Raw genomic sequence first — 18,898 nt, forward strand, 5'->3', positions numbered from 1 at the left:
CCTGGCATCATGGGTGGGGTGCCTATATCTGATGTGATCTGTTGACCTAGTTATGGCCTGGGATGGAAAATAAGATTTGACATCTTTTGCATCCTGTTTTTTCCCCCTGATTTCCACCAGTCCCTTTCTCGAAGGTTAAGGGGGGAGGGTTGGGGCAGAATCCAGTTCCTGCCTTCCTGACACAGTTTGATGCTCTGACCCGCTTTGTGCACGGAATAGAAATGACCAGCTTGAGGCTTGATCAGATCTCAGCCTCCTGTTGTTTCCCATCAGCTTATATGACTCTCTTGGGCTTCTGGGGCTAGAACTGCTCTTTTGCTGTTGTGCGTAAAGAGGCACCGTGATTTATGAATCAATTAATCACTGCATGCTGAGGAGCTGTTCACGGTAGTTAAACAGTGAAAATAAAATGCTGGAGTATATAATAAAGATGGATCGTAATGAATATGACCCTCTACCAACGAATTCGCTTCCTCCCTGTATTATACACCGTACCCAATCTTTCCAAGCACAGCCAAACTATCGAGGCAGGAAATTTGTCTGTCTTGGATGGCATGGGGTTTATCAAATTACTTGATAAGGGTGGTGTCTGCTTGTGTGATTTCCCCTCCCCTTGTCCCCTGCACTCTTCCAGTCTGATTTCAGTTTGCTGCTAAAGCTAATAAAACCAAAAAGATGAAGAGAGAAAAAAAAAAAAAGATTCTGATACTACTGACTGTAAATCTTTTTGAGTAGTCATAAGAAAACCCACAAATAAGTCTCCAAAACTGAAGCAGGGGAAGGTGAAGTCTGCCCTGCCTGGTCTGTAAAACCACAAAAATGTGGTGTGAAATTTCCAGGAAATATTTCCGTCACGTAACAGTCATTGTTTACTGTGCGTAACACACATCGCTGTTGTGTGTTTCTAAAACTGCATGATACCATAAGAACTGGGCGATCAGCCCCTGCTAAGACTGCTGTTTGGTTTCTCAACTTGCTGGAGCACTTTGCAATTCAGGCCAGCATCTAATGGCTGTAGTCAGATCAGGGTGGCATATGGCTCTGTGGAGAGCACCACTCACATTCAAAGACCTACCCACAAGGTAAGGATATGAGGCAAAAGGTTTTAAACCTGATCGTGTGGTTTTGCACCAAAATTGTGCGTTTCAAGAAGAAAATTATTCTTTACAAATTATTGACTCTATATATGTTCTATTTTCTAAATAAACTTACTGTTTTAATTTACATTCTCAGCAGCTACCTAAAATAGTGGTAGAATACTTAATTAAGAGAAAAGGTTTTTTTTTTTTTCCTGACTGAAAAGTGTATTCTTGGTAAATGAAGTACTGAAAAGGTCTTGAAATCTTTATCAAATATACATCTGTTTTTAATTCTGAAAAAAATTTTGGGAGAGTGACGGTACTTCTGTTGTTTCATTTTTTCTTTACAGGCAGGTTTTGAAATTTTATACTCTTGTTGCAGAGTGTATTTCCTGGATTTTCTGATTACCAGAAGCTGGCATTGATGAGTAGATGGATTTGTGAACCTTGCTACAAGCCCACAGGTTTTAGTGGAGTTGCTCTTGATCTCACCTGTGTAACTAAGAGTAGATTTCATTCAAGCCAGAAATTAGGTGCAGTGGTGTGAAGCAGGTTAATTCACTGCCATGCATTGAAGCTTGCATTGGAATTATAGTATTTGCCACTTATCAGTAAAAGAATTTTTTGTTTCCAACACAATCGAGTTTCTCAGTTTTGTTCAGCTTTCCTGCTGGCATGTGTTGACTGTATCTAATGACCATTGTTTGCATTCTGAGCTTATCTCATAAATTGCCTTTTGAAATGTACAATAAGCAGTAGTAATGTTTCACTGTGGTGACCATGGTTAAAGATTTCTCTCCCCATCCCCCCCTTCCCCTTCTCTGTTTGATTTTTAGGACCCAGGTTTCCCTTCGGTGATTCATGACAAGCTTCAAGTTCCCAATACCATTCGTAAGGCATGGAACGAGAAGGACAACAGATGTGATGTTTGTGCCACACACCTGAACCAGCTGAAGCAAGAGGCCATTCAGATGGTGCTGACCTTAGAGCAAGCTGCCAACTCAGAACATTATGATGCCTCGCCAGGGTCTCCCCCACCTCTCTCCAATATCCCCACGTTAGTGAGTCCCCGGCACATGGGCAGCCTGCAGCCCAGGGACTGGGCGTACATGCCTGCTCCTTATGCTACATCTAATTATACAGGCTTTGTTGCGAACAAACATGGTGGAAAACCCAACAGCCTGGGAATTGTCAACGGGGTGGAGAAGAAAAATGGCTCCCCTGGACACCAAGCCAAGGTCAGCTTCCAAATGGCCACCAGCCCCAGCAACGGTAACGTTCTCAACTCTGTGGCTATCCAAGCTCATCAGTACCTTGACGGCACCTGGTCTTTGTCAAGAACGAATGGCGTCACTCTATATCCCTACCAAGTAAGTATTTTAAAATAACAAAACCTGTTCATTTTCTTCCCATCGAAGCTTGCACGGGCATGATAACATTGCTTGCTCCTGTTGGGTAGAAGTAGAGCTATTCGTGTAGTGAGCACCAGAACAAGGAGTACTATAAATTCCTGTTTCTTGATAGGGGATTGAGTTGGGGGACACACGGATCACAACCAGTATTAATTAGAACACCTTCTATTAATTCAGCTGTTTTAATAAGAATAGAACCAAACTGCTGTTTTTAATAGCAGATAACTATTCATACAGTATATGCAATTATTCTCTCACACAGTCCTCAGTCACTCGCTTTTGCTTATAATACTTGGTTGGAGCAACATCTGGGAGCCACCCACACTTGTTTACTTACAAGTGAAAAGTGGCACTAGTGCACCAGTGACTGCTGAGCTGGTATTCAGGAAGTACCCAGAAGGTCTTTCGGTTCGTCGTGTGTGCGTATGATCCTATAGTCTCTGTCTCCATACAGCAGGCACTACCTTTGTTGAGGTGTTCTAAGTTACATGTGTTCGTATTGATGTATGTGCTGATGGCTGCCTTCTGCAGATTCAATTGATTTGTGGTGTTTTGACGTTTATCAGTTCTCATGGACTCAACAGGTCCACTAGTCTCCAGAGCTTAGCAGTTCTGGGGAGATTGTCATGTGCTTCTCAGCTTGTTCTTCCTCCTCTTTGGCCTGCTGTTTTCTGGTACACCACACCTGTGGAACCCACCTACACCAGCTGGCACAGAAAGAGCTTTAATGACAGGAGGTACGCTTTCTGTCACACTTAGCTGCAGGTGGTGGGATTTTCAGAGTGCCCAAGCACTTGCAGATTGTCACATAAGCCTATTCATTCTGAGTTTTCCCAGCCAGTCCTGTTGGCTTCCTTAGGCACATAAATATATTTGGGAGTTGGTCTTTCTACGAAGTTATGAACAGATTGCAAGATAGATCCCTAAATTAATATTTAACATTTCTCAGTATGAGTAACTGATATTACATCCAGAAAAAAAGGTCATATAATTCATAAGCATTAAGATATTGTCATGCACCAAAGGAGACTTGGTAAAACCAGAACTGAACTACAGTTTTTTTATCTGGAAAATATGTAACTATATAGTTTTGTGGATTTATGCTCTACTGAACCTGAATCGCATTTGAGCAGGTCATGTGTGATCATAGTTTGATTAAAGAAAAAAAAACCTGATCTAAGTTTGATCTAAGAAAAAAAAAACTAAACAAAGAATGCACATTTAGAAAACTGAATAATTATTATTTGTATTAGGAAAATTAGTTCAGTTTTATTGCATTCACAATCTTTTAGGTTCATCTTTTATGAAAATGTGTGTTTTGTTTAGTTTTTAATAATGTTTGTGGTTTCTAGATGGTTCATTTTGTCTTAAAAATATTCACTAAGGAGAATGTAATATTAGAAAACTTCCAGACTGACCCTGTAGTTTGGCTCCAGTTAGATTAAGGACTGTTCCCTACCATTTCCCTCTTCTTTCAATAACCTTGAAATAGAAAAGGCACAACCCTGCCCACCAAACCAACCAGCCGGAAAGAAAACCAAACCAAAAAGCCCGGACACACTGAAAAAACCCCAAGCAAACCCAGCAATGTTGGTCTGTGAAGGACTGTGTTGATAGGAAGTTTTATATTCTTTTTAAGATTCCACCTTCAAATGTTAAAATTCCCACTTCACTGAAGTGTCACATTTAATTGTCCAGTCAAAGAATAGTAATGATAGCTTTTATCTTTAAACAGTTTGAAAGGCTTTTAGTGTTTGGTTACGTACTATCTGTATCAGACTGAGAATTAGTCAATTAAGACAAAAAACTTTGAAAAGTAATTTATTTGTAATTTGGAGTAGTAGGAAGATGCAAGCTTTGCTTTTTCTTTTTTTGTGTACAGAAATCAATCTTATTTGCTACATATTTTCAGAACATTTTAGACCTCATACAAATATATTTTTGTTATGCACTTACAGTTACAAAACTGATGGGGAAGAACACTAAGATGAATCTGTTATCTTAATCAGAACCCTTCTTGATTTGAAGGTGAATTATTAAAAGACGTGTTAGCTTCTTACTTGTGAATGTTTATATAATAATTCTATTTTCTTGCCTTCCCTTAAGAACAGTGATTAGAAAAACCTCACTGTGCATTAGCTAAGAGGAACAGAAAATAATTTATTGGGATAAAAAGACTTGTACACCACACAGAGAGGTACAGTACCCTTCTACATCATAATCTTGTTAAATTGATGTCCAGGGAGAAGTCAATCTTGTGGCTATAGACTTATTGGCGCCTGTTGTAGACACCTCCCGTTGTAAATTAGCTTTTGTTAGACAGTCTAGATAACTTGACAGAAATGGTTGAGTACCCTGAAAACTGACCATGTTTTCTTCCTTGAAGTATCACCAAGAAGAGAAAACATTAATTTGGAAGTGATATTATGTGACTCAGAATTGGCTCATGGCAATTTTAGGCAACAAAAACTTTTCCTACTGTTGTAAGTTCTAGGATGTTACTCCCTTCCTAGGATCTTCCCCTCCAGACTGCCTAAAATTAGAACCCTATTCCCGCCTGGACAAGGTCCTGTGCAGCCTGCTGTAGGTGACCCTGCTTCGGCAGGGGGTCGGACTAGATGAGCCACAGAGGTCCCTTCCAACCCTTAACATTCTGTGATTCTGTGAACCTTGTTATGGAGAATGAATTACAACTTTTGTTTTGGTTCTGGTAGGGAAAAAAAAAAAGGCATAAAATAATAAAGTGAGTGTTGTGATATTGTAGGGCTCAGCTGCTGCAGTAGCATCATAGAATGGTTTGGGTTGGAAGGGACCTTAAAGATCCTCTAGTTTGAACCCTCCTGCCATGGGCAGGGACACCTTCCACCAGACCAGGTTGCTCAAAGCCCTGTCCAGCCTGGCCTTGAACACTGCCAGGGAGGGGGCAGCCCCAGCTTCTCAGGGCAACCTGTGCCAGGGCCTCACCACCCTCATCAGAAAGAATCTCTTCCTTATATCTAATCTAAATCTACTCTCTTTCAGTCTAAAGCCATCACTCCTTGTCCTGTCACTCCAGGCCCTTGTAAAAAGTTCCTCCCCAGCTTTCTTTTAGGCCCTTTTCAAGTACTGGCAGGCTGCTCTGAGGTCTCCCTGTAGCCTTCTCCTCTCCAGGCTGAATAGCCCCAACTCTCTCAGCCTTTCCTCACAGCAGAGATGCTCCAGCCCTTGGATCATTTTTGTGGCCTCCTCTGTCCCCGGTCCAACAGCTCCACATCTTTCCTGTGCAGAGGGCTCCAGAGCTGGACACAGGACTCCTGGGGGGGGGGTCTCACCAGAGCAGAGCAGAGGGGCAGACTCCCCTCCCTCGCCCTGCTGGCCACACTGCTGGGGATGCAGCCCAGGGTACGGTTGGCCTTCTGGGTTGTGAGTGCACACTACTGGCTCATGTTAAGTTTCTCGCCAACCAGCGCCCCCAGGTCCTCCTCCTCAGGGCTGCTCTCCATCCATTCTCTGCCCAGCCTGCATTTGTGCTTGGGATTGCCCCAACCCATTTGCAGGATCTTGCACTTGCCCTTGTTGAACTTCATGAGGTTTGTACAGTAGTGTAGGGCGAGTCTTAGATGACACGACACTATTCAACTACTTTTGCAGAGAGGGTAATTGCTACCAGGAGTAAGTAAAACAAATGAGAATTTATACACTACCAGATTTAGTAATTTATGATAGATTTAAAGTCTGAAAAATAGAGGAAGTAATACTGCCTTTAACTGGGATGCATGTCAAATGTGAAAGAAAGTTTCTAATAATTTCATGGAGGCATTAAGGGAACTAATCAATGCATTCTCCTAAGAGTAAGTCAGAGAAATAGCTGCTAAGACTTGTTTAGGCAAAACTGGTCCTAACTGGAGATTAGAGATGGTATAGATGACTGCATCAGTCCCCTCTGGCCCCGTTTTGTGTGATTCCATATGTAGCCACCCTTTGACTAGACAGAAACAAAGATCTGATTCCAAAACCCTGTGATGTCCCCTAGGCCTGGCTCACAAATGAACAGCTGATGCTGTTTTCTGTAAGGGGCTGAATCAAATTTTGCTGGTAGGTGATCTGCTTACAAAACAGGGAATCAAAGGCAGGGAAAGGCAAATGATTGATCTTAAACAAAAAGCCTGGCTTGTTAAAAACCTCCTATGAACACTGGAATGCTGAAATGGTTACCTGGTCAGGGCAAAAGTGACCCCTTTCTGTTGAATACAGGTAGGAAAATACAAGCCAAAACTCAACAGAGTTTGATCCAGAGCCTGAAAATCATGCTCTTTCAGTTATCAGCAGGTAGCGTTTGTATACCCTGGGGATCAGACTGTGTTTTAACACTTGGGAAGGCTTCTGTTGATCTCCCTGTCACTTAGAGAGATTTTAGTCCTTCCCTGCTTAGAGAAAACTCATTTAAATTGCTGAGGTTTTACCTGGGAAGGACTGTAATTATTTGTGCAGCTGCTAATGTGAATTACAGGATACCACAGGGTTAAGTACATTTCTGTTGCTTACTGGTTATTACATAACACTTCTAAAGAAAAAGAAACCTTTGGGCCTGGGGTACTAATGCAGGAGCCAAAAGTCCAAATACCTTGATGAAATGATTGCTTCTTGTAATTTTTATAGAGAATGTGATACTAAATTTTAGGCATAACATTGTTATTACTTTATTATCCAAAGGTGCTAAATTAGCTAAAACAAAACCACAGCATTAAAGAATAAGACAGATGTGAATCCTTAGTAGTTCAGATTCGTTTAGGGTTTGCTTTCAAAGGGAAAGGAGTTGAAAACAGTGATTAGATTAAGCTGATTACGCTAAAACACTTTTTCTGGAGTAAAAGTGCTCCATTATGTAGTAGTAGTTGCTCCTTTTTAGAATATTCTGACACCCTCTTTTAACCTAAATTAAGTGCATGGTTCTCACATGCTGGTGTACCTCTAAACCAAAAGCGTTGTGTTAACTGCATAGTGGTGTGGGCCACAGAGCATAAAATGGTGGACATTTCCTTGGTCCTCTAGTTACCTTCCTGGATCTGCAGGAGAATCTTTTCATGTGTTTAAGTATTTAAAAAGAAAGACAAACAAAAAAAATTCGCACAGTGTGTTTGGTAGATTTTAGTGACAGGAAGGTGAGAAAGAATCAGAGAACTGGGAAAGGCCAACTGTTCCAGGAACAATGAGGGCCATGAAAGGGAAGGGTGAGTAACAGAAAACGTGGCTGCTGATGTGGATGAGCACCTCCTGCTCCAGAGCTTAAGGTTGTGAAGTTTGAATTTGGTGAGGAAAAAGATCGTGCATGTAAGGATTTGAGGAGGGGTATTGTGAACATAATGATATTAAAGGAAAATCATTCCTTTCTCCCCTGCTCTTAGAAAGACCCTTTTGACCAAAAGTTTGGAAAATGAGATCTTAAACCACTGAGAGCCTCTTGGCCCCAGGCGTAATGATCTCAAGCCTATTCAGAGAGTTATCAAAGGCTTTGTTTGTGTACAGTTGATGAAAGCCTACAGTATGTGCTTTCTGTTTCCTCTTTATGTATAATGTGTGTTTAGAAGAACACTGTTCTCTGAGAAAGTACCAGCTTGTTCTGGAGTTCTGCAGTGATGAATGATTTGTTTGAAGTTTACTTAGGTCACGGCTGTCTCATAACACATCAGTTCTTTCAGGCAAAGGCTTTTAAAAGAAACTGGTAATGATTAGAGTTGGGCAGAAGATGGAGAGTTCAGATACAGAGCCAGCGCCTGTGTGGGGGGTATTCCCATCCAGGATTTTGATTCCAAGCTTTTTTCCCAAGTCTCTGCTGTCTAATTTATTTCTCTTCCACTTGCTGCTGCTTCTGTCACTTCTTAAAGTGTTCAGCAGATAAAGCTAAAATGTTAATGATTGCTACAACAGTGTCAGGGTAATTTAAGTAGCTTCTAAAGCATATAATGCAAGGTACAGAAATCAAGTTACTTGCTCCATCTGTAGACTAACAGGTGTCTTCTGTAATTATTCCTTACTTCCTAGAGCCAAGCCTATTCTGCCAAAACTTCTTGGCAAAAAAAGAAAAGGAGATTTGTGTACTGTCTCTGCCAGTACCATGTTCTTATGCGACCACACACGCTTCAGCATGAGATACCTAACACAGGAGGTATTTTGCCTTTGTGCAGTTAGGTTTTGGTCCAGAATTTTTTGGATGGCTTATGTTTCAATAGCAGTTCAATCACTGAAAGTACAAGATCCACATTTGAGTGTGATGGCTCCCTGAACATAGTAGAAAACTTTGTTCCTATTACTGTGAGCTCATGAATGATGATGCTGAACAAATGGCTGAAAACTCTTGCACTGATTTTTTTTTTTTTTTTTTATTCTGTGACCTGGACTCTAAAACCAAAGCAACTCTATAGTGAGACTGTAGACTGAAAGTGCAGGAGTTTTATTTCCAAAGTTTGTTTGACTAGGCCAAGAAACAGATTGTCAAACAAATTCATTGGCACTGAAATTGTATCATTGCTTAATTATCTCTATTGCCCTCATCCCCCATGCATTAGTTGTTATCTCTGAAGTAGCTTTCCTCTGACTAAAAGCCTTTTTAAACCACGTCACTAATAATTAGATATGACCTTACTAAAGTCAGTGTATGTCATCATCTGACATTTTGCCATGATTGTTTGATCATTCAGTTTGTATATTACAGGAGCTGGCTATTTGTATTTCATTCCTCCTGTCCACCCCCTCAATTAACAGCCCAGTTTTATACTGATTCTCTTATACTGTTGAGAGGGGAAACTGAAGTCTATGTGAATTGTAGGAGATGTTTCTTTTTTGCATTACTCTGGTGTGATTTGATCTCTTATGGCATTTTTATGCATGGCTTAATGACCTTAGAATCATTACTTTTCCCCTTCATGATACTGGGGTGACCAAGGGAAGAAAGAGGTAAAGGGTATCCCATGGGCTGAAAAGAACTAAGTAGGCTTATCCTATGAGTATGAAAACCCCATGACTCAGCTGTGATGTGACGAAGAAATCTGTGGACTATTAGAGGAGTGAGTTAATCCTGTAAATTAGCGAAAGCCAGAAGATCACAATTAGTAAGGATTTGGAATCTTGGTTTCCTCCCCAGCTCTGTAGCTCAAGGATTTTGTCCACGTGTGAGACTAGTTTCTTTTCTGAAATAATAGCTGTGTTTATTGCTTGCATCACTGAACAAAAGTATAAACTGAAAGAAGGGGAGATGTTTTAACAGTGGGGAAAAATGTAGAGATGGGATGGAGAGAGGGAGAAGAAAAACTGATACATCAACACAAAATTGTCCCTTTGTTTCCCGTGCTGTAAATAAGATGGCACAGAATCAGAATGAAAAATGGTCAGCTTGTGCTTGATTTCATAGTTCAAGGACATAGAGAGTTAAGTTAAAAGACAGCCAATTTGGAAGTAAGAATAGGAAACATGCTTTTCATGCAATGTACAGTTCTGTGGAACTTACTGCTGTGAAAATAGTATTGAAGTCAAGAGCTTAGGAAAATTCATAAAAGGATTATGTGTTCATGTGGGCAATAAAAAAAATCCCTTCTTTCTGATATTAGGACAATAAAAAAGTAAGAAATAAATTTCCATATAGCATAAGGCAATTGGTATCTTATATTCTGTGGAGAAGGCTTCCTTTAAAGATATCCGATATACAGCTAAGGACTAGAATTCCTGAAACTACCACTGAAGCTTTCCAGTGCAGGTGTAACTGGGCTGACTGGGAGAAGGGTATTGATGTACATAGTCAGCTCTTAGACTCTTTGTCCCTCTATTCTGAAAGTGGTTCTTGAGTGGCAGCTGGAGAGAGAGCCTGGATTAGAGCCTGAACCTGGTGAAGGATAAACACCAGATGACACCAGATGACTGGTGCTGTGTTTTGGATGGAGGCCTATGATGAACAGATTAGTGAAGAGTGCTTTTCCAACAGTTTCAATAACGTTGCCAGAGTTCAACAGAAGTGTTGTACATTTCAGAATTAATTAATTTTTTTTTATTTATTTCTTACTCAAGTGTGTGAAGATTCATGGCTTCTAACAACTCTCTTGGGCTGAATCATCCATACGAGCAACATGCTGGTCTTTAAAGCTGTGAAAAGATTCAGTCCTGTGGCTGATATTCCTCCTGTGTCTTACTATTATTCAGCATCTGTTGCAAGAAGACAGAAAATAGAAATGTACAAAAGCAAGTGAAACTCATTCTAACTGAGATGTGGAAGTGAAGGAGGAGAGGGCATGACAAAAGAATTAGAAAGCAAATTTATAGGAGTTTCCCTTTAGATTTCTGAAAGGTGCCACTCAGAGAAGACACAAATCAATGTATTGTATCCTTGACCGACACATTTATTTCTCACATTGTTTTACGTAAATGGGACATAGAATTAAGAGTAGATTCAGGAACACGATCATAAATATTTTTTTATTTGCTTTTTGTAAAATCCTATTCTAACCTTTAATTTTACTTAGAAAAAGATTTGGGATTTTAAATATAAACAATTGTATTACTGTGCAAAAAATAAATTGACAAAGCCTTTTTCTTTGATGCCGTGCTTCTGGGAAATAAGGAATAAATAGCTGGAGGCTGATGTAACTCTGATATTTGATTCCACACAGCTATCATGTAGAACCATTGTTTTCTTTCCTCTAAGGTGTTTCTGAAATGGTGTCAGAAATGAAGCATCAAATTCTCTGTTGGGATAGCTCTTTTTAATTTGGCGGGTCAGAGTTAAAGTGGTTGATTGTTCCGTTGTATTCCAGAACATTGTGAATTGGAGAGGTGGGTGTTGTCAGATAAAATATATTAGAGGCCAGACTCTCTTCTGGATTACTGCTTTGCAGTTGATGTGGCTACATTGGTGTAATACGGATAAGAATGAGATCAGCGTTGAGCACGTAAGGCCTGAGCAGCCTGAGTGTGAGAACAGCTGTGGTGATGGGAGTGAATATGGTGTCTTGCACTCCAGGTGGGCTCAATTTCCCTTTGGTCTGGTGGATAGGGAAGCTTTCTTTTTCTATACACCTCTGGTCTGACCCCACGCTGAAGAGTCTGTTGAAACTGCTCCTCTTGACAAATGGAAGTAGAAGGCTGATTGTCCATCAGCTGTTGGACTTTGAATATGCCTAGCTGCATTTTATGAAGAATAAGGAAGGTTTACGTCTGTTCATGGGTGAGAAGAAACCTCTGCCAGCTAGTGAAGCCATCTTTTAAATTTACAAACTGCTCTGAGGAGAAACGAAATTGCACTTCACCTTTCACTGCCACCTAGTTCAATTCAGAACTGCACCGAAGGTTGAAGGGGAAGGGAAGGGAAGGTAATGAGCTCTCATCTTCCAAGGGGCTGGTTGGTGCTCATTGTGCTTGATATCACTAGCAAATCTCAGCAGGACCATCTGTAGCTCTCCCTTGTATAAGAGCACAAGAGTCACCATCACTCATGTCATTAAGGTATCTGAGGACTTCAGTTTTATCAGCCAAAAAAGTCTCAGGTCTGACTGGTAGATGGGAACATCAAGTGACTAAGCTGCAACCAGTCCAAGGTAATAGTTGTGTCAGTGGGAGTGCAAGTGAAGTGTTTCTGTGGTGACAACTCTTTGAATCAAACACGTGCGACTGTCATGCTTCACTTCAAATTGTTTAATTCTTTTTGAATTTGTGAAAGTGGGACATACATGTGTCCATTAAATAGCTGGCTAAATTTATGGACAGGCTTTTGACTAATGGGAAAGACAGAAAAAGAATTGAATGTTGGAACTGTGCTTGATGAAATCACTTCTGCTTCCCTCGCTTCATTGTGGCTGCATTGATCTACAATGACTGCAGCTCGGAGTCACTGGATGGTTGCAAAACCCACCTGTGATGTGAATTCTGCACTTCTGTCGCACCCTCTGCTGCACTATCTGTTGCTTTGCAAAAAAGTCAAGGCTATTACTAAAAGCAGCATTTGGGCCTAGTTTTGAAAAAGATTTCTATTTTAAGGCATACAGAGTGATACTTTCTTTCCTATGAGAGACAGATAGCTGATAGACAGGATTTATTATTGCTTTTCTTCCTGAGAGGTTTTAGGCTGCTGGAGGTAGGCAGTGTTACTGGATTTAAACAAAAACTGTAAGCACAGTCATCTCTGTGTTTTGTTCTTGTATATTTTCTCAGATACTGCAGTGCAACATAGAAGATGGAAAATTAATTCAAAAGTTATTAATGAAAATATACAGAATGCATCAGAAGAAAATGTATAGTAATGCAATATCATCAGTTCTTAGTTGATCAGGCTAACTAATCCCTGAAGAGTTTGTGTGAAGTTCATTGCCAATGTGCAGGAGGTAAAAATCGGTGTGACATAGAATCACAGAATCACAGAATGGTAGGTGTTGGAAAGGACCTCTGTGGGTCATCAAGTCCAACCCTCCTGCCGAAGCAGGGTCACCTACAGCAGGCTGCACAGGACCTTGTCCAGGCGGGGTTTGAATATCTCCAGAGAAAGAGAATCCACAACCTCCCTGGGCAGCCTGTTCCAGTGCTCCGTCACCCTTAGAGGGAAGAAGTTCTTCCTCATGTTCAGACGGAACTTTCTCTGCTTCAGTTTGTGCCCATTGCCCCTTGTCCTGTCGCTGGGCACCACTGAAAAGAGCTTGGCCCCATCCTCCTGACACCCACCCTTCAGATATTTGTAAGTATATATTAGGTCCCCTCGCAGCCTTCTCTTCTTCAGGCTGAACAAGCCCAGCTCCCTCAGCCTCTCCTCATAGGAGAGATGCTCCAGTCCCCTCACCATCCTCGTAGCCCTCCGCTGGACTCTCTCCAGTAGCTCCTCATCTTTCTTGAAGTGGGGAGCCCAGAACTGGACACAGTACTCCAGATGGGGCTTCATTAGCGCAGAGTAGAGGGGAAGGAGAACCTCCCTCGACCTGCTGGCCACACTCCTCTTAATGCACCCCAGGATCCCATTGGCCTTCTTGGCAGCCAGGGCACACTACTGGCTCATGGTCAACCTGTCGTCCACCAGCACACCCAGGTCCCTCTCCGCAGAGCTGGTCTCCAGCAGGTCCACCCCAAGCCTGTACTGGTGCATGGGGTTGCTCCTCCCCAGGTGCAGGACCCTGCATTTGCCTTTGTTGAACCTCATCAGGTTCCTCTCTGCCCAACTTTCCAGCCTGTCTAGGTCACTCTGAATGGCAGCACAGCCTTCTGGTGTATCTACCACAGCTCCCAGTTTGGTGTCGTCAGCAAACTTGCTGAGGGTACATTCTAACTCTTCATCCAGGTCGTTGATGAAGAAGTTAAACTAGGCTGGGCCCAGTACTGTACCCCTGAGGGACACCACTAGTTACCAGCCTCCAACTAGACTCAGCGCCGCTGATGACAACCCTCTGAGTTCTGCCATTCAGCCAGTTCTCAATCCACCTCACCGACCACTCATCCAGCCCACACTTCCTGAGCTTCCCTAGGAGCTTCCATGATCCTGAGCAGTACCATACAGGCATATCATGGCAGTGATCGCTGACAGGGAAAAAGTGGTCGGAAACATTTAAATCATCATGAAAAGTCTTGCAAAGTTAGGCAGGTTTATCTGAGGCTTAGTTTGCAAGCTTGTGGAAGATTTCTGATTTTTTTTTCTTTGAGGTAATGTAAACCAAAACTATCATTGTTTGTCCTGTTCAGCAAATAATATAACCAGCTACTATTCAGGTGACTTAGGAGAACACCACAGCTAAGGGTTCCTGGCCATCAGGCCTCCCTGACAAATTACAAGAGCTTCAGAAGGTATCCTGAAGCTTATCTATTTATTTATTTTTTAGGTGTAAATACTAAATAAACGATCAAGTTTTTTCATGTAAACAAGTGCTTTGGAGGGAAAAATCTCGTTCTCATGTTACCAGCTTTTCATTATTCTCTGCCCTAGTCAGTCGTCACAAGGGTCTTCGCCTCCGTAATCCTAAATGCCTGGAAGTACCATTTGCAGCCAGGATTTAGTAGTGATGCTGATTATCTCCTGACTGTTATCTTGCACTTCAGAGCCTTTGTAAAGATCCTTGTAAACATTGCCAGAGACCAACTTATCAAGATTTAGTCCCACTTTTTTAGAAGTGAAGTGCAGACACCTGGCGTGATGATATCTAGAGTTAGATCAAGAGCTCTGGAAAGGGGCTTGAGACAGGGGTTGTGTATGTGCAGGTTGTGTAGGTTATGAGATTTGTCCAAGCTCGGTGACATGTGTTTCCCTGCTTCCTTCTCCATTCACTGCTTCTTCTCCCTGCCCCCTCAATACTTCGTCTCTGAAGCAGGGACAGTCAGCGCTGGTGCAAGGGGCCATTAGTTCTGGGGCCTCTAGGCATTTTGATGTGATGGATATGAATGATATAGCACCTTGTTCCTCGTATGTTCTCCAGTAAAGGTTGTTTCAAGTGTGGCAGCAGAAGCTTATTATGGCTTGGTTTCCTTCTAAGCATGAAAGCACAGGACACTTATTAGTTAGAAACGGGTAACAGAAATACTGGAAAACGACTGATTGCTCTTCAGTATCCCATTTTAGCTGCTGGACAATTCTAGGTCATTCATGAGAAAAAAAGGTTTTGTTAATGCTATTGCTGCTAGTATTCTTGTGCACAATTTAAATACATCAAGTAGAAATGCCTCTTGGTAACTTCTTGGAGAATCCAGAGATGGTACTGCAGAAAGCTAAAGGACCTGTCAGTAGCCACAGCCCTACTAGAGCAAGAGAATGTTTTGTGCTTAGGTCATTAAAGAATTTGTTCCCAGGACTTTTTAAATGTTGCGTGGAGAAGGAGTAGGGAAAAAAGAAATTCTACCAGGAAACATGTAATGTAAACTCAGCTGAAAGAGAGCTGGAGAAGTAATGGTGTAATGTTTTGCAGACTGTTTAAAGTCCATTCCTGTAAAAGGATCCCAAATACTTTGAGCATCAAAACTAAAGCTTGGCAATACATTTTGCAGTTAGCAAAGAGTTGAGAAAATAACCTTTCCTTCTGTTACGCTCAGGACAAAAAGGGCCATCTTGCAATTTCATATGTGGAAGATAGATTTTTTTTTTTCCTGTGCTTGCCTGGAAGAATTAATGTCAAGAGTGGATTATGAAACAGAAATTATAAGATTTTACAACAATTTGGAAAAACTTTGGAAACAGAAGAGACTGACTAAAAATATCTCTCTGGTTGATTGTTTTTTATCTCCAGATATGTCTTAAGCTGGAATTTTTATCAACTGCACAGAATTCATACACTTTACCATTTACAACAAGCTGCTACTGTCCTTTCTGAAAAGAAAAAACTTAAAAACAAGGGCGTTTCTTTAAAGGGATTCACTTGAAAGCATGCCCTTGGGAGAGAACAAGACTATAGAAGTTTTAAGTTGACCTCTGAAGCTTTTTAGGTTTTAGCATCATTGAAACTGATTATTTCAAAAAGCTTCCGAGTCTGGGATATATCTCACTTGTTTACTCTCCCTTAATTCCTAATAAAAGTAGCTATAGCAGATACTAAAATCCTGTCATCCTTGTACAATGCTCTGTTTCTTACTGGGGAACCTTCCGTAGTACTATTCTGCTGGAAAATTGAGCTTTGAAAATGTAAACTTTTTTTCTTGAACTTCTATAATAAGCTATTTCTGTGGGGTAGGACTGAACCTAGTGTGCATGAAGCCCACTGTCTATAGGGAACACTATGCAGGAATGGGTACTTCACAGTTCTAGTCCTCTGGGTTGGTCACAGGGTGAAATGAACCCCTTTTACGTGGCTTCTGTCACTTTGGTCACTGTGAGCAGGGCAACTCAGTGGTGGGAAGTAGTTGGAGAATTATGCCTGAATTTTTGGTTTAGTGCATAAATAGTATGGAGAATTTAATGTTTTAATGCATAAATACATTCACTCCACTTCTGATTTTTTGGGCATGCTTGGTCTGATTTCTTTATTTGTGTGTGCATGTGTTTATGCATGTACACACACAAATACATCTTTTTCTTCCAGATCATTTACTCTAGGAAGGACTCTTCTGCTACTTTTCCAAAAGAAATTGTGGGTGAACTTCAGGATAACTTCCGATCTGAAGTCAAGTTCACTCCACCGGTGACAGAGCATCATCATGCTTTTTCCTTTTAGTAACTATATGCTGTTCTGCTGATACTAAGAAAATCAAAGAATCAGAGCATAGTGAGTTCTGAAAGCTAATGCTGTAGAAGGTGGAGTGTTTCAGCCGCTCTCAAGAATGCACTCTAAGCAGTGGTTCTAGCAGTGTTTCAGGCCTGGTTCTTTATTATCCTACTTATAAATGCTTACAAATATCTGAAGGGTGGGTGTCAGGAGGATGGGGCCAAGCTCTTTTCAGTGGTGCCCAGCGACAGGACAAGGGGCAATGGGCACAAACTGAGGCACAGGAAGTTCCGTCTGAACATGAGGAAGAACTTCTTCCCTCTGAGGGTGAAGGAGCACTGGAACAGGCTGCCCAGGGAGGTTGTGGATTCTCCTTCTCTGGAGATATTGAAGACCTGCCTGGACAAGGTCCTGTGCAGCTTGCTGTAGGTGACCCTGCTTCGGCAGGAGGGTTGGACTAGATGACCCACAGAGGTCCCTTCCAACCCCTACTATTCCGTGATTCTGTGATATGGAATAGTCCTCTGTGTTTTGGAGCCAGTTCATGCCCATCTCTTATTCCCTTTGTCCAAGTGCAAATGACTGTGCAAGATAACTTAGTAAATGCCTACAGCATACCTTGTGAAGAGACATGCGAGACTTTTTCTTTAGTTATACAGATTACAGCACTGTACTTCCACTGGTCTGTAGTCGGTGATCCTTCTTTTGAGGTGTCACTGTGAAGCACAAAATCAATCCATGATGCTCTATTAAAAATTAACAAAAATAGAATAAAGACTTCCTTTTGAAAATTGATTTAACTTCTGAAACTTTTACATTACAAATCCAGTGAACAAGTTGAAGGGGAAAAATCCATAACATCTTATGTGCAAATGAAAATTCTCTGTGGAGTGTTGAGAGCCAAAATGAAAACTGAGGATAACCATGGGGCATTTATTACAGTTCAGAACGGTTTAGCAGAGTTTAAGCACCATTTCAGATGATGAGCCCGTTTGTTGTTCTTATGTTTGGACTTCATTAAATGCATTTAATTAAATCTATTGTAAATCTGTTTTACTCCCAAGGGACCAGTTAATGTAATCATGCTGTTTGCTTATAACAAATATCAGCCAACAGTACCTGCACTAATTTTAATCCCTGTTTATTTTTAGACTCTAGTGAATTGCGTTTTGTCAGTTTAGTTTATTGTGCAAACACCTTGGGGCAATGACTTTTTGTCTTTGTGTCCTATGTAAAAGAAAGTGTTTATTCATTGTTGCTGTGTTTAAAAAAAAAAAAAGGAAAAAAATAAATAGAGAAGTGCTGTTTGAAAGCTATTTATGCTGACTTTTATGAGGAACAAATAAATGTAGTTATAAGACTTGACTGTGTACTTTCAGACAATTTCCTTAAGCTGATATTCTCTCTTAACTTCTGGCTTTTGACCATTAAGATCTTTTAAGTTTTCCAAGTATTTTGTTTTGTTGATGTCTCCTGTCTTGTAGGCTGTGAATGGGAATAGTGATCAGGGTATGTAAAGGAACAAGAATAAAAATTAGCAAATGTTAACGATAAAAATTAGGAAATAATAAGCCTACAAGGAGGCAGAAATTAAGAAAATGACAAGGGCCTTAAGTGATTCACAAAGCACGGATCTGCCTGAGATCAATGTACTACAGAGACAGGCAATAATTTACAACAAAAGCTTGCAGAGCATGCTGTGCATGTACTGTGAACAAATTTTGCTTTGAAAATATACACAGAGTATACCTATGAGTGAAGAGTAAATGGCAGTATTTACTGTGCTCACTGCATTCCAGTTAAACACATTAGTAGCAAGATGCATAAGACTTTGCATATGACTGTCATTTATTTGTCTTTTACAGCCCTTCTCCTAGAAGGACATGGCTGATACAAGATCATTAAAGCTGAAAGGAGTGTACCTTTGGTTTGATCTAAATTCTCTTTTACTGGAAAATAATCCTCAATGAATCAAGTGGTTATGTATTTGTCCACTCAAAATTCTCATGATAGGTTCTACCGATGGAGTTTGAAAGAATATCCTCTTTTGAGGAATGGTTGCCATTTGTTAGTGTTGTACGTTATGGATATTCAATTTTTCTCTCTCCTGCCATTTCAGAAAGGGCTGTAGAGCACAGAAAGATGTAAAGGCAGTGCCTCTTCCGCTCTATTATTCACTTTCCAGAACTGTGCGACTTTGACAATATGCATGTCTGTAGTTCATATCTTCCAAACTGATCACTGATTTTTTTTTTTGAATGCCATCTGAGGTAAGTAAAGG

General features: G+C 40.9%; 1 protein-coding gene across 1 annotated transcript in view; it reads left to right on the forward strand.

Annotated features, from left to right (window-relative positions):
- Positions 1-18,898, forward strand: part of KIF26B (kinesin family member 26B) — a 304,924-nt gene that overhangs the window by 93,436 nt on the left and 192,590 nt on the right. Inside the window, exon 3 of the mRNA XM_075412645.1 lies at positions 1,916-2,449. Within this exon, the coding sequence (XP_075268760.1) occupies positions 1,916-2,449 (534 nt within the window). The remainder of the gene's footprint in view (positions 1-1,915; positions 2,450-18,898) is intronic.

Source organism: Opisthocomus hoazin, chromosome 2 (assembly GCF_030867145.1).
Source record: "Opisthocomus hoazin isolate bOpiHoa1 chromosome 2, bOpiHoa1.hap1, whole genome shotgun sequence".
Taxonomy (NCBI): Eukaryota; Metazoa; Chordata; class Aves; order Opisthocomiformes; family Opisthocomidae; genus Opisthocomus; species Opisthocomus hoazin.